The 12,939-nt window shown below is 47.8% G+C and overlaps 1 protein-coding gene across 1 annotated transcript; it reads left to right on the forward strand.

Annotated features, from left to right (window-relative positions):
- Positions 1 to 519: 519 nt before the first annotated feature.
- Positions 520 to 8,963, forward strand: LOC140521706 (syncytin-1-like). Its single transcript, XM_072637009.1, has 2 exons — positions 520 to 967; positions 6,587 to 8,963. Exons 1-2 carry the CDS (start codon positions 947 to 949, stop codon positions 8,384 to 8,386), a joined length of 1,821 nt encoding a protein of 606 aa, XP_072493110.1. The 5' UTR covers positions 520 to 946; the 3' UTR covers positions 8,387 to 8,963.
- The last annotated feature ends 3,976 nt before the right edge of the window (positions 8,964 to 12,939 follow it).

Genomic DNA, 12,939 nt, shown 5'->3' on the forward strand with positions numbered 1-12,939 from the left:
TTACAGGTGAGAGAACTGAGGTTAAGTGACTTTCTAAGGGTCACCCAGCTAAGAAGTGTCTGAGACTGGATTTGAACTCAGGTATTCCTGACTTTGGACCAGGCACTCTATCCACAGTAATACCTAACTAACATATGTCTGAGATCTCAAGGATTTCTGGCCACTATATGATGTTAGCTCTTGTGTGTAATCTTTCTGCTCTGGAACTTTTGATTTTGTTTAGTATAGAGGATTCCTCATGAAAAAATTCTCTCCACCAATTTTTGTTATTGTTCAGTCATGTCCAATTCTTTGTGATCCCATTTGAAGTTTCCTTGGGATATATTTGCCACTGGAGTGGCTTGCCATTTCCTTCTCCAGCTCATTTTACAGATGAGGGAACTGAGGCTACCAGGGTTAAGTGACTTGCCCAGGATCACATAGCTAGTAAGTATCTGAGGCCAGATTTGAACTCAGGCAGATGTGTCGGGGACTGAGGCCCCCCACCTGTACCTCCTCTAACCTGCTTGCTTTTGTCCCGCCTGAGAAGAAAAACCGCACCCCACGATCCCGTGGAGAGATAAGAGAAGGGACTGCCTGAGGCTATGCAAACATACCAATGCGGGACCTGGTGAAGCAGTAGATGTTATGTAAACACAGATAGCCAAAGTACGATGTCCTAAGATAGAGCTGGCCCACCACGGAATTTGCTTGGAATCTCTTTGTCTTTTCTCTATATAAGTTTGCAACCCTGATAATAAAATCAGACCTTGCTTACCACCCCTTTGGTCTCACTCCTCTTTTCACCCATCCCCTTCAGGTAGGCGTTCTCCTCGATCCCCCCACTCATACTGGCCCTGCAGGTCAGGGCAAGTGGCGCCCAGACGTGGGGCTCGAGGTCCGGACTTCTGCCAGGCGGACCAACATTGAGAGACGATTCGTCGCGACCCCTTCCTTCTCATCGCTCATGAAGAGCCCCTGCGTTTTGGTAAGTTGAGTTTCGTCCGCCTCATTCTAATCATGGGTTCCAACCTTTCCAAGGAACAGGTCTTTATCCATGACCTTAAGCATGCCCTTAAGGATAGAGGAGTTAAGGTTAAGAAAAAGGACTTAGTGAACTTCTTTCTTTTTGTTGATAAGGTCTGTCCCTGGTTTATTGTTAACGGGCCGGACATCCATCCGGGCAAGTGGCAAAAGGTTGGGAGAGAGCTTAATAAGAAATTGCAAACTGAGGGCCCGGAGGCCGTCCCCCCTTCTGTCTTTTCCTATTGGGGAATCATTAGAGACATAGTGGAATCCGCCTCCAGAGATCCGGGTGAGCGACAGCTCCTTTCGGTGGCAGAATTTTGCTTGCGCCCTTTGTCACGGGCCGCCTCTGTTAAGTCACTAGAGCGCCCCTTACCACGGGCGGCTCCTGTAAAATCACTACCTTCAATAGCCAAAAGTCCCCCAAGGCCCCCGTCCGTGGTCATTGATATTCCGCCAGAGCCACCAAAGCCCATTTATCCTCCCCTCCCTACAGGGCCCCGCCCTACAACCGAGTCCCTAACTTTCCCTATTATTACTAAACACAAGACCCCTCCCTTAAAGAATCCTGACCCTGATACGTTAGATCCTGGGGATGAAGCGGAACTTGAGGATGAGGCCGCCCGATATAATGATCCCGATTGGCCTGCTCTTCAACATTTGCTTCCTCCTTACTTATCCCAAACCTGCACCCCTGTACTTTTGCCCCCTGTTCCCACTCCCTCGGTCCTTACCAATGCTAGACACCAACTTTCCACCCAGGTTAAGGAGCTCCGAGAAGTCTTAGACCTACAAAAGCAATATGTACAGCTCTCCTCGGAGTTGAGTTCCCTGCAGCACTCCCTCCAGAGCTCAGTCATTCTTTCTCCCAGTAAGCCTCAGTCGACCAAGGACCCGTCCAACAGGACTGGCGCTAAGACTAAAAACTCAAAAGAAGCGCAGCCCATGATGTTCCCCGTTATAACTCGGTCCCGCCGACTTGGGCCCCCACAAACCCCTGGGGCGGGTGAACTTACAGACTCCTCCGCGAGTGAGGGAGAGGAGGAGGAAGAGGAAAAGAATAAGGAGGAGGAGGAGGAGGAAGAAGAGGGAGAAGAAGGGCAGAGCAGTAGGAAGGCGGAACGGGAATGGCCGGAATACCGAAAATTGCATTTCAAGGGGCTTAAAGATCTCAATGCCGCTGTTAAGGCATATGGCCCCAATGCCCCTTTCACCCTCTCCGCCCTTGAGGCCATGTCCCGTGGAGGGTATCTTTTGCCGGCGGAGTGGCTCCGCGTGGTTCGAGCTGTTCTCTCACGGGGACAATTTTTGACGTGGAAAGCCGACTTCTATGATCGTTGTCAATCCACGGCAAAGAGCAATGGGAAGTCCCCCAACTCCCCCGCTTCAAAATGGACCTATGAAAAGCTGAGTGGTCAAGGCAAATATGCAGGTGAGGCCAAGCAACGCCGCCTTCCCATAGGTCTCTTGGCGCAAACCGCCAACGCGGCATTTGCCGCCTGGCGCGCTTTACCAACCCCTGGTTCTCCTCTTGCCCCGCTTAATAAAATAATACAAGGGACTCAGGAGGACTTTTCTGAATACGTTAGCAGGCTCCTGGAGGCCACCGAGCGGACCCTCGGTCAGGAGGCCTCTAAGGATCAGCTTGTGAGGCGTCTGGCATATGAGAACTCCAATACTGCTTGTCGCTCTGCCTTGCGCGGGAAATGGAGGGATAAAACCCTAGAGGAGATGATCCGCCTCTGCAGAGACATAGACCCTTTTACTACGAAAATATCCCAGGCTGTACATTTAGCTGTCGGGGCGGCTCTCCAGCCGGGGGACTCCCAGAAGGAGTGTTTCCGCTGTGGGCAACCCGGTCACTTTGCCCGGCAGTGCCCCAGCTCGCCAGATACCCCCCCTCCTCCAACCCAAAATAGGGGTTCTCAACCTTCCACCCTCTGCCCCAGATGCAGGAAAGGGAAGCACTGGGCGAACACTTGTCGCTCCGCGACAGATGTCAATGGCCACCCCCTGCAGGGAAACGGCCGGAGGGGCCAGCCCCGGGCCCCCCAGCCGATCCCCGTCCCGCGGGCCTCGGGGACCAGCCCGCCCACACCCAACTCTACAGAGCCACTTCAGGAAGCGCAGGGGTGGACCTGTGTGCCGCCTCCACCACAATATTGACCCCTGAAGGTGGGGTGCATATAATTTCTACAGGCATCTTTGGCCCCCCGCCCCCCAATTTTTATTTTTTTATTCTTGGTCGTGCTTCCACTACTATTAATGGCCTTCTAATCCACCCCTCCATTGTTGACGGTGATTATATGGGGGAAATCCAGATACTTGCTTCAACCCTACAGGGACCCCTCACTGTCTATCAGGGGCAACGCCTTGCGCAGGCTCTCCCGCTCCCCCTACAAACCCCATACCCTGCCCTCACCACCGTTAGAGGCCACTCCAAGCCCGGGTCCTCAGACATCTATTGGGTTCAGGCCATTTCCCAGGACCGCCCCATGCTTATGCTTACCATTCAAGGCAGATCTTTTGAAGGAATATTAGATTCCGGAGCTGACTCAACTGTTATTTCAAAAGATAGCTGGCCGCCTTCTTGGCCCCTTCAACCATCCATGACGCACTTACAGGGCATAGGCCAGTCCCATTATACTCTACAGAGTTCCCAATGGTTGCCCTGGCAAGACAAGGAGGGAAATAAAGGGACTGTCCGGCCTTTTGTGGTCCCCGGCCTACCTGTCAACTTATGGGGAAGGGATATTCTTTCTCAGATGGGGATAATTATGTGCAGTCCAAATACAGTTGTAACCCGTCAGATGGTCTCCCAGGGATTTCTCCCAGGGAAAAGGCTAGGCAAAAGAGGGCAAGGACAACCGTCCCCAATTGTTGCTGAAGGGAGGAAAGGGCGAGCAGGCCTTGGCTTTGAAGGCCCAGATAATCAGAACCATTTTTTCGTGAGGGCCACGGGTCCTCCTGCACTCCAGGCAGATAGGATCTCGTGGAAAAATGACCTACCCGTCTGGGTAGACCAGTGGCCCTTACCCAAGATAAAGCTGGAAGCAGCATTCGCTTTAGTGCAGGAGCAATTAGCTGCAGGGCACATAGAACCGTCCACATCCCCGTGGAACACGCCCATTTTTGTTATCCAGAAAAGGTCAGGTAAATGGCGGCTCTTACATGATTTGCGGGCCGTCAATAAAACTATGGTTCCTATGGGGGCCCTTCAACCTGGGCTCCCCTCTCCTGTAGCCATACCACAAGGTTTCTCTAAGATTACAATTGACCTTAAGGATTGCTTCTTTTCCATTCCCCTCCACCCCTCCGATTGCCAGCGCTTCGCTTTTAGTGTTCCTATTACCAATTGTGTGGGCCCTTCCCCGCGTTTTCAGTGGAAAGTCTTGCCACAAGGCATGGCTAATAGCCCTACGCTGTGCCAAAAATATGTAGCACAAACAATTGACCCTTTTCGCTTGCAGTATCCCAAGCTTTATATCATCCATTATATGGACGATATCCTCCTTGCAGGTTCAGATGATGAGGAATTGACCCAGGTATCACAGGAGCTCATTAGGGCATTGGAAAATCGGGGCCTTAAAATTTCCCCCGATAAAATACAAACCTACCCCCCGCAGCTCTTCTTGGGGTTTGAACTTTTAACTAATCGCATTCTCTCCCAGAAGGTTCGCTTGCGAGTAAGTCACCTTTGTTCCCTTAATGATTTCCAAAAGCTTCTGGGAGAATTGAATTGGCTTAGGCCTTATCTTAAGCTCACTACGGGGGAATTGAGACCCTTGTTTGATATTCTAAAAGGAGACTCCGACCCAAATTCACCCCGTTCTCTCACGCCGGAGGCCCGTAAGGCCCTTGCCTTAATTGAGCAAGCTATTCATGATCAACATATTGGGTATTACGCTCCTCTAAAACCTCTTTGGCTCTTAATTTTTTCTACCGCTTTTTCCCCCACTGGATTATTGTGGCAGGAGCATCCGTTGTTTTGGATTCATATGCCAGCCACACCTACAAAGATCCTCCCCTCCTACCCGCATTTAACGGCTGGCCTCCTGCGCCTAGGGCGAGAGGCAGCCCTTCGGCTTTTTGGTCGGGAACCAGATCATATTGTCTGCCCCTACACCGCTTCACAGATTCAATGGCTGCTTCAGAATGATGACGATTGGGCAGTTAACTGCATTTCCTACCCAGGGATTATAGACAATCATTATCCCTCAGACAAGCTTGTCCAGTTCTTTCAGAAAACACCTGTTGTCTTCCCAAGGATTACCAAGGCGGAGCCCATCAGAGGCGCCCATTTGGCGTTCACTGATGGATCCGCCACAGGGAAGGCAGCCTTCAGTGTTGATGGAAAGGCCACCTCTTTTGACACACCCTTCATCTCTGCGCAGCTGGTGGAACTTGCAGCGGTCATCAAGGTTTTTGAATCTGTTCCGGGTCCTCTCAATATTTATACTGATAGCTCCTACATTGCACATTCGGTCCCTCTATTGGAAACTGTCCCGTATATTCGTCCCTCCACTAATGCGTCTCCTCTTTTTGCCACTCTTCAGCTTCTAATCCTCTCCCGCAAGCACCCCTTTTTCATTGGACATATTCGTGCCCACTCCGACCTCCCCGGTCCCCTTTCTGAAGGGAATGATCAGGTTGATCAGGCAACTCGTCACATTTTACTTGCTCTGTCTACCTCTCCTGTTGCTGCTGCCACGCAAGCCCATAAGCTGCATCACCTTAATGCCCATACGCTTCGTCTCAAGTTCCCTATCACCCGGGAACAAGCCAGACAGATCGTGAAACAGTGCCCTGGCTGCCTGACTCTTCTCCCTGAACCTCATACTGGCATCAATCCCCGAGGTCTCATTCCCGGGGAGCTTTGGCAAATGGATGTCACTCATTACCTCCCTTTTGGTCGGCTTAAATATATTCATGTGTCCATTGATACCTTCAGTGGTTTTATCTTTGCCACCTTGCAACCTGGAGAGGCCACCAAGCATGTCATTAATCACCTCATTAGTGCCTTGGCAGTCCTCCCGCAGCCCAAAATTCTTAAGACAGATAATGGCCCCGGCTACACTAGCTCTTCTTTCAGATCCTTTTGTACACAACTACATATTAAGCATGTAACTGGCATACCCTATAATCCTCAGGGGCAAGGAATTGTGGAAAGGGCCCATCAAACATTGAAAAACATGGTCCTGAAATTACAGTCAGGGGGGGAAGTTCTTTATCCCAGAGCTGGCAATGCCAAAACGTTGCTCAATCACGCCCTTTTTGTTTTAAATTTTCTCACCCTTGACGCTGCGGCAAAGAGTGCAGCAGACCGCCTTTGGCATTCCTCTACGGCCCAAACCTACGCTCAGGCAAAATGGAAAGATCCCCTTCTTGGCAAATGGCAGGGCCCTGATCCTGTGTTAATCTGGGGCAAAGGCCATGCTTGTATTTATGATTCAAAGTGCCAAAATGCTAGATGGTTGCCTGAAAGGCTGATCAAGTTGATGGACAAGCCAGATGCTTACAATACCGTCCAGGGGACTACACCTCCCTGAGACACATCTGTTTTTCTTTTCCTGTTTTTCAGGAGATGACAATTCTAGCATTTCTCCTCCTGCTCCATGGAAGCCACGGCGGTTTTCAATCTCCCAACCCAGCAGCGCTTAGCCGTACCCTCTTTGGGAGCCCTTGTGACTGCGGTGGGGGTGTGGTCACTGTCCGCCCTAACACCTACACGAGAACGATCGATTGTACGGACAGGACGGCCTACCTCGCTTACCGTCATACAGCCACAGGCATCTCCAAACAATCTTGGGAATGCGTAAGAAAACCCCGAGTCATCCCTCCAAATGGTGACCAGCCTGGGCCCTGCCCCACTGATTGCAAGTACCTTGAGGCCTTGCACTCTACATGCTACAGCTCCACCCAGCAGTGTAGTAGTGCCTCAGGGACAGTATATCTTACTGCATTGCAGGAGAGGGAATACGCTGGCTCTGTTGGGGGTGATTGGGGACTAAACCCCAGCTCTCGTGGTACCACTAACAAACATGCTCAGGCTTCTTGCCGCAAGGAAAATATTGGAAAGAATGTCTGTTGGCCCCCCCGCGCACCCGTCCACATTTCTGATGGGGGTGGCCCCACGGATCAGATTAGAGAATTTGAGGTAAGGGAACGTATAAACGAGATTGTTAGAAGCATGTACCCCCCTGTTCATCATCACCCGCTCGCACTGCCAAAATCCAGGGGGACGGACCTCGATGTCCAGACCTCGGAAATTCTTGAAGCTACGCTCAAGGCTCTTAATTTTTCTAATCCCGAATTAGCAACAAATTGTTGGCTGTGCATGGCCCTTGGCATGCCTATGCCCCTAGCTATTTTGTCTAAAAATGGTTCTACTTCTACAAATTGCACCCTCAGCCCGCCTTTTAGGATTCAGCCCGTAGTTTTCCGTCCCTCCCCCTGTATTCAAGCCCCATTCCGGAACTCTACCTTCGATATTGATGTTGGCTTCGCGACCTTTGCCAACTGCTCTGAAATCCTTAATCACACTTTTCAGGAACCCCTCTGCCCACTAACAGGTCAACTCTTTGTCTGCGGGGGCAATATGGCCTACTCTGCCCTCCCCCAGAATTGGACAGGACTTTGCACACAAATATCAATCCTCCCCGATATTGACATTATTCCAGGGGATGAACCTGTCCCACTGCCCAGTCTAGATTACATTGCTGGGAGACCTAAGAGGGCCGTGGTATTTATCCCCCTTCTTGTGGGACTCGGAATAACGGGGGCGCTTGCCACCGGCACGGCCGGTCTGAGTGTCGCCGTAGACTCCTATACAAAATTGTCCCATCAATTGATTAATGATGTGCAAACCCTCTCGGGGACTATAAATGACCTTCAAGACCAGATTGATTCTCTGGCAGGAGTTGTTCTTCAAAATAGGAGAGGCCTAGATTTACTAACGGCAGAACAAGGGGGAATTTGTTTAGCCTTACAAGAAAGATGTTGCTTTTATGCAAACAAATCTGGGATAGTTCGGGATAAAATCAAAAAACTACAGGAGGATCTGGTTAAAAGACGCAAAGAACTTTTCGAAAATCCCCTCTGGAGTGGCTTGAATGGAGTCCTCCCATATCTCCTCCCTCTCCTTGGACCCTTGATTGGTCTCCTCCTACTTCTTTCTTTTGGGCCCTGGGCTTTTAGTAGACTAACCTCTTTCATTAAAACGCAGATTGAGGCTTCTCTTAAAAGCCCTATCAATATCCATTATCATCGCCTGGCACTTCTGGAGAACCCTGCAGACAACGAGGAGGACGGACTTCAGTTCTCCAAGCTTGTGCAGTCAGAGTCCCGTTGCATGCGGTGGTGGAAGGCCTTTAGGGAATAAACACGGAGCGGCAGCTGTGAGAGTGCCCATGACGGGAATATTGAGGCCCCATATATCAGGATCATAGGCGCGGCTGCAGTTGTTCCCTATGACGGGAGTAGAGCAAGGCCGTGGCTGTTCGGCCACGTAGATCCCCTTGCTTAGCCTAAGACAGGGTCATCTGCCGAAAAAGCGCTCTGAATATGGAAACCAGCCTCATAGCCTAAGACAGGCCTCTCACCCGCCCGCATATTTTAATTTCAGTCCGCCCGCATGTTTTAATTTTAGTCAAAAGGGGGACATGTCGGGGACTGAGGCCCCCCACCTGTACCTCCTCTAACCTGCTTGCTTTTGTCCCGCCTGAGAAGAAAAACCGCACCCCACGATCCCGTGGAGAGATAAGAGAAGGGACTGCCTGAGGCTATGCAAACATACCAATGCGGGACCTGGTGAAGCAGTAGATGTTATGTAAACACAGATAGCCAAAGTACGATGTCCTAAGATAGAGCTGGCCCACCACGGAATTTGCTTGGAATCTCTTTGTCTTTTCTCTATATAAGTTTGCAACCCTGATAATAAAATCAGACCTTGCTTACCACCCCTTTGGTCTCACTCCTCTTTTCACCCATCCCCTTCAGGTAGGCGTTCTCCTCGATCCCCCCACTCATACTGGCCCTGCAGGTCAGGGCACAGATGAGTCTTCCTACCTCTAGACCTGGCACCCTAGCCACTGCATCACCTAGCTGTGCTATCCACCAAAACAAACCAGCAACTGTCCTGGGACTTTGTAGCAGGGGTGCTCAACCTTTTTTGCATCATAGACCTCTTCAATATTCTGGTGAGGTTTATGGATTTTTCCCCAGAACAGGGTTTTTAAATGTGTAAAAGAAATTGCAGAAAATTACCAAGGAAATCAACTATTCTGAATTATCAAAATATTTTTAAAAATGAACAGAACTCATAGGTTCTGAACACCTGTTATGAGAGTTGCCTGAGGCAGAGACAAATTAAATGACTTCTCCAGGGTCAGCAGCTAGTACATATAGGAGGCTGGATTTAAATTCTCTGTACATCGTGTACACCCACCTCTCCTATGTGTCAAATCATAATTAAATCCTAATTCCCATCACAAACACTGCCTCCAAAGTAAAAAAAAGATTCCATGATATTTTTCAGACTAAGAAAGGCATCTTGGTGGTAAACTCTTTCTAGAGGACTGGAAATGAACTTGTATGAAATGTCTTTGTTTTTTAGATCAGGACCTTGGCCAGTAACATTCTCCTTATTATATGGTCTTCCCAAATACTGTCACCTTGAATGCTCCTAACCTTGAAACCTACATGTTGTTGACTTGTGTAATCAGGAGACGTAGAGTACATATTCAGGTCACATCTGTGCCAAATTGTTTTATTTATGTTGATTGAGTTGGTATTATTACAAAGCATCCCTCCTTATTTAGATTGAGTGGAAATGGAGTGGAATGGAGTGAGGGGCTTTTAAGGACAAGCGGTGATCCGAGTGCTAAAAGGTTGAGCAGAGAGGAGAATATAATATTGCAAGTTGACAACATAAACTTTAAAAAAGCCTTTTTATTAAACTATAAAAAACATCTGTGCTGTCTCAAGACTGTGAAAGTTCAGGCCTATTAGGTACTGGCTAGGTAATGAATTTTGGAGGAAGATATCATAAAACATTCGTTCCACCTGCTTTTGGGCTTATATTTTGGATGTGGTTTTTATGTGAATACAAGCTAGCTTGGCCTTGAGAGAAAGTAAGGTCTGTTCTCCCCAGTCTTTGCCTCTCTGTCACTGCCCTCAGAGGGCTCTATGGAAAGTGAGCATGTGAGTGGCCTAAGTGGGGGTTGGCCCTGAGTAAGACAGGTGAGAGTCAAAGTGGAACCAAGAAAGGAGACAGACCCTCAGGGACGGTGACTGAAGGATGTCCAAATGCCAAGGGCATCTCCAGGAAAGTGAGCAGTGTCAGGGAGATTTGGCAGCAGGAAGCAGAAACTTACAAAATGAGGGTATTTACTCCCAGCTCTGAATTCATGATTCTATTATCCTGTGATTTCTAAGATCCCTTTCCATTCTAAATCCAAGATCCTATGAGACAGTGACCTCAAAGGTGTTTTAGAGCTTTGAATCTATGATGCTATGACCAAGACATGGGGTTTTTGTCCAAGAGAAGAATTCCTCTTTGTTTAAGAAGAACTCAAGCTGGATTCGAGTAAAAGAAAAACTAGGTTACAGAGTAGAGCACCAAGACAGGGTCAGACATGGGAAAATAAGGCAGAGACCTAATAATTGAGAGTGGGAGGTATATCTGTATCTATAGCATCTATGTAGCTAACCTATATCTCTGTATCCACACTGACTTTTGAAAAGGACAGTTATGAAGGAAGCTTTTCTCCTCAAAAAGATTGTGATTGCAGGGAGTCACACATACAGGGAACATGTGTGAGAAAGTGGTAACACACACTCTTGGTTCTTTATGGTTTGAGATCATTGCTTGAGTCTCTAATCAGAATTCTTCTCTGGTGCATTACTTGAAGCTGTCTTCTTCCATTTCTACCTATATTTCTGAGTGTACCAATTTTCAGGGTGTTTGTTTTTGTTTATATACATTATGTGCATCTGGACCAGTCTCTTCAGTGACATGATCAAAGGTACGGGAGGAAGAGAGGAAGTTCAAAAGTTCCATCTTCTCACTTATGAGCTGTACCCTTAAGAGCCAGCTGTGACTGGGGCTTTCAATCCAGTCATGAAATGTTACCTATATTGTGTCATTTGCCTTTATCCAGTTGTCAGAACATTATAGTTCTCTCAGATTGATTAAGGACTCATTCCCACAAGGTTGAGGAGAGGTGTAAGAAATTTCCTGAACAACTAATTCTAAATCCGGGAAATGGTTTTCTTCTCCTCTTGCCCCCTTCTCCATGGGGGTGGGTAAAGGCAAGAAGTAGATGAAGGTACATAAAAGAGAATGGAGTCTTGGTTCTCCTCTAGGAGACTGCCAAGTTAGGGCCTGGAATAAAAGTCTGGGACTTGTTTAAGTAAGAAGAGGATGGCAGTCTAATGACGAAACCAGAAAGCAGAGAAAAAGTCAGCGGAGGACTTCCTTGATGCTGAGTAACTGAGCCACCAGCTCCTGGCTCATAGGATTAGAGATTTAGAATTGGAAGAGATCTTAAGGCCCACTCCATTATTTTACAAAGGAGAAACCTGAGGCACAGGGAGATTAAGTGACTAGCTCAGGGTAATAAGGCTAGTAAATACGTACTAAGTGGAATTTGAACCTAGGTCTTATGAGCTCGAGTTCAATGTACTGCATAACAACAACAATGTATCTCGCACATAGTAGGCACTTAATGTTTATTGATTGATAGTTAATCATTATAATTTATATAGTTCTTCAAAGTTTACAAACTGTTTTGTAAACTATTGTCTTACTTGGCACATTAGATTGTAAGCTCTTTGAGGACAGGTACTGTCTTTTTGCGTCTTTTTATATCCCCAGCACTTAGCACAGTTCCTGTAACATAGTAGATACTTAATAATTGTTTCTTGATTGGCCAATAAAAAAAACCAGCCATGGGAAGTAGCTTCAACTACTACACCCATTTTGCTGATGAAGAAACTGAGGCAGACAATGGTTAAGTGACTTGCCCTAGGGTCATACAGCAATGATGTATCTGAGGCTGGACTTGAACTTAGGTCTTCATCAGGTCCAGTGCTCTATCCACTCCACCACCAAATTTCCTCCATGCTGGCTCCTCAAATTTTTCCCATTTAGGAACAGGCCTGGTATCACATTTAGAAGGACAGAAACCAACTGTTGGCTACCCAGAAGAAAGATGATGAGAAGATTTGAGAATATGTCACATGAGAATAAAGCAAAGGAGCTGGGGACATTAAGCCTCAGGAGCTGAAGATGTGGGGTCATTATTACTGTTTTCAAGCACTGAAAACATTTGCATGTGTATGAGGGACTGGGCTTCAGCTTTTTTCTTAGAGCGCAAAACTAAGATTAATGGACTGAAACTGAAAAGATGAAGATATCAGCTGGAGGTAAAACACCACCACCACCACCAAACAAACCAACAGTCTAGTAAAGCTTATGGATGTCTTAGAATAATGTTTTTAAATGCATAAAATGAAGTACTCAAAATTATAAAGGGAAGTAAATACATTGAGGGATAATTAAACTATCAATTTTTTACAGTAAAGTTTATGGACTCCAGGTTAAGAATATTTGGGCTAGGGGGGAGGAGCCAAGATGGAGGAGTAGAAAGATACACATATGCTAGCTGCAAACCCACAACCCATAAAATACCTGTAAAGAAGAACTCCCAACAAATTCTGGAGCAGTAGAAGCCACAGAACAACAGAGTGGAAGAGATTTCTGTTCCAGAGAGACCTGAAAAAACCAACACCAAAGGTCCGTCACACACCAGACCCAGAGCAGAGCCCAGCCCTGCCTTGGCCACATGGCACCAAGAGGAGCAGATCCGAGCAGGCTTCAGGGAAAGAATCTCCAGTGGCCATGCAGGTCCCTCCACCCACAGGCACTGAAGG

Source organism: Notamacropus eugenii, chromosome 1 (genome assembly GCF_028372415.1).
Source record: "Notamacropus eugenii isolate mMacEug1 chromosome 1, mMacEug1.pri_v2, whole genome shotgun sequence".
Classification (NCBI taxonomy): Eukaryota; Metazoa; Chordata; class Mammalia; order Diprotodontia; family Macropodidae; genus Notamacropus; species Notamacropus eugenii.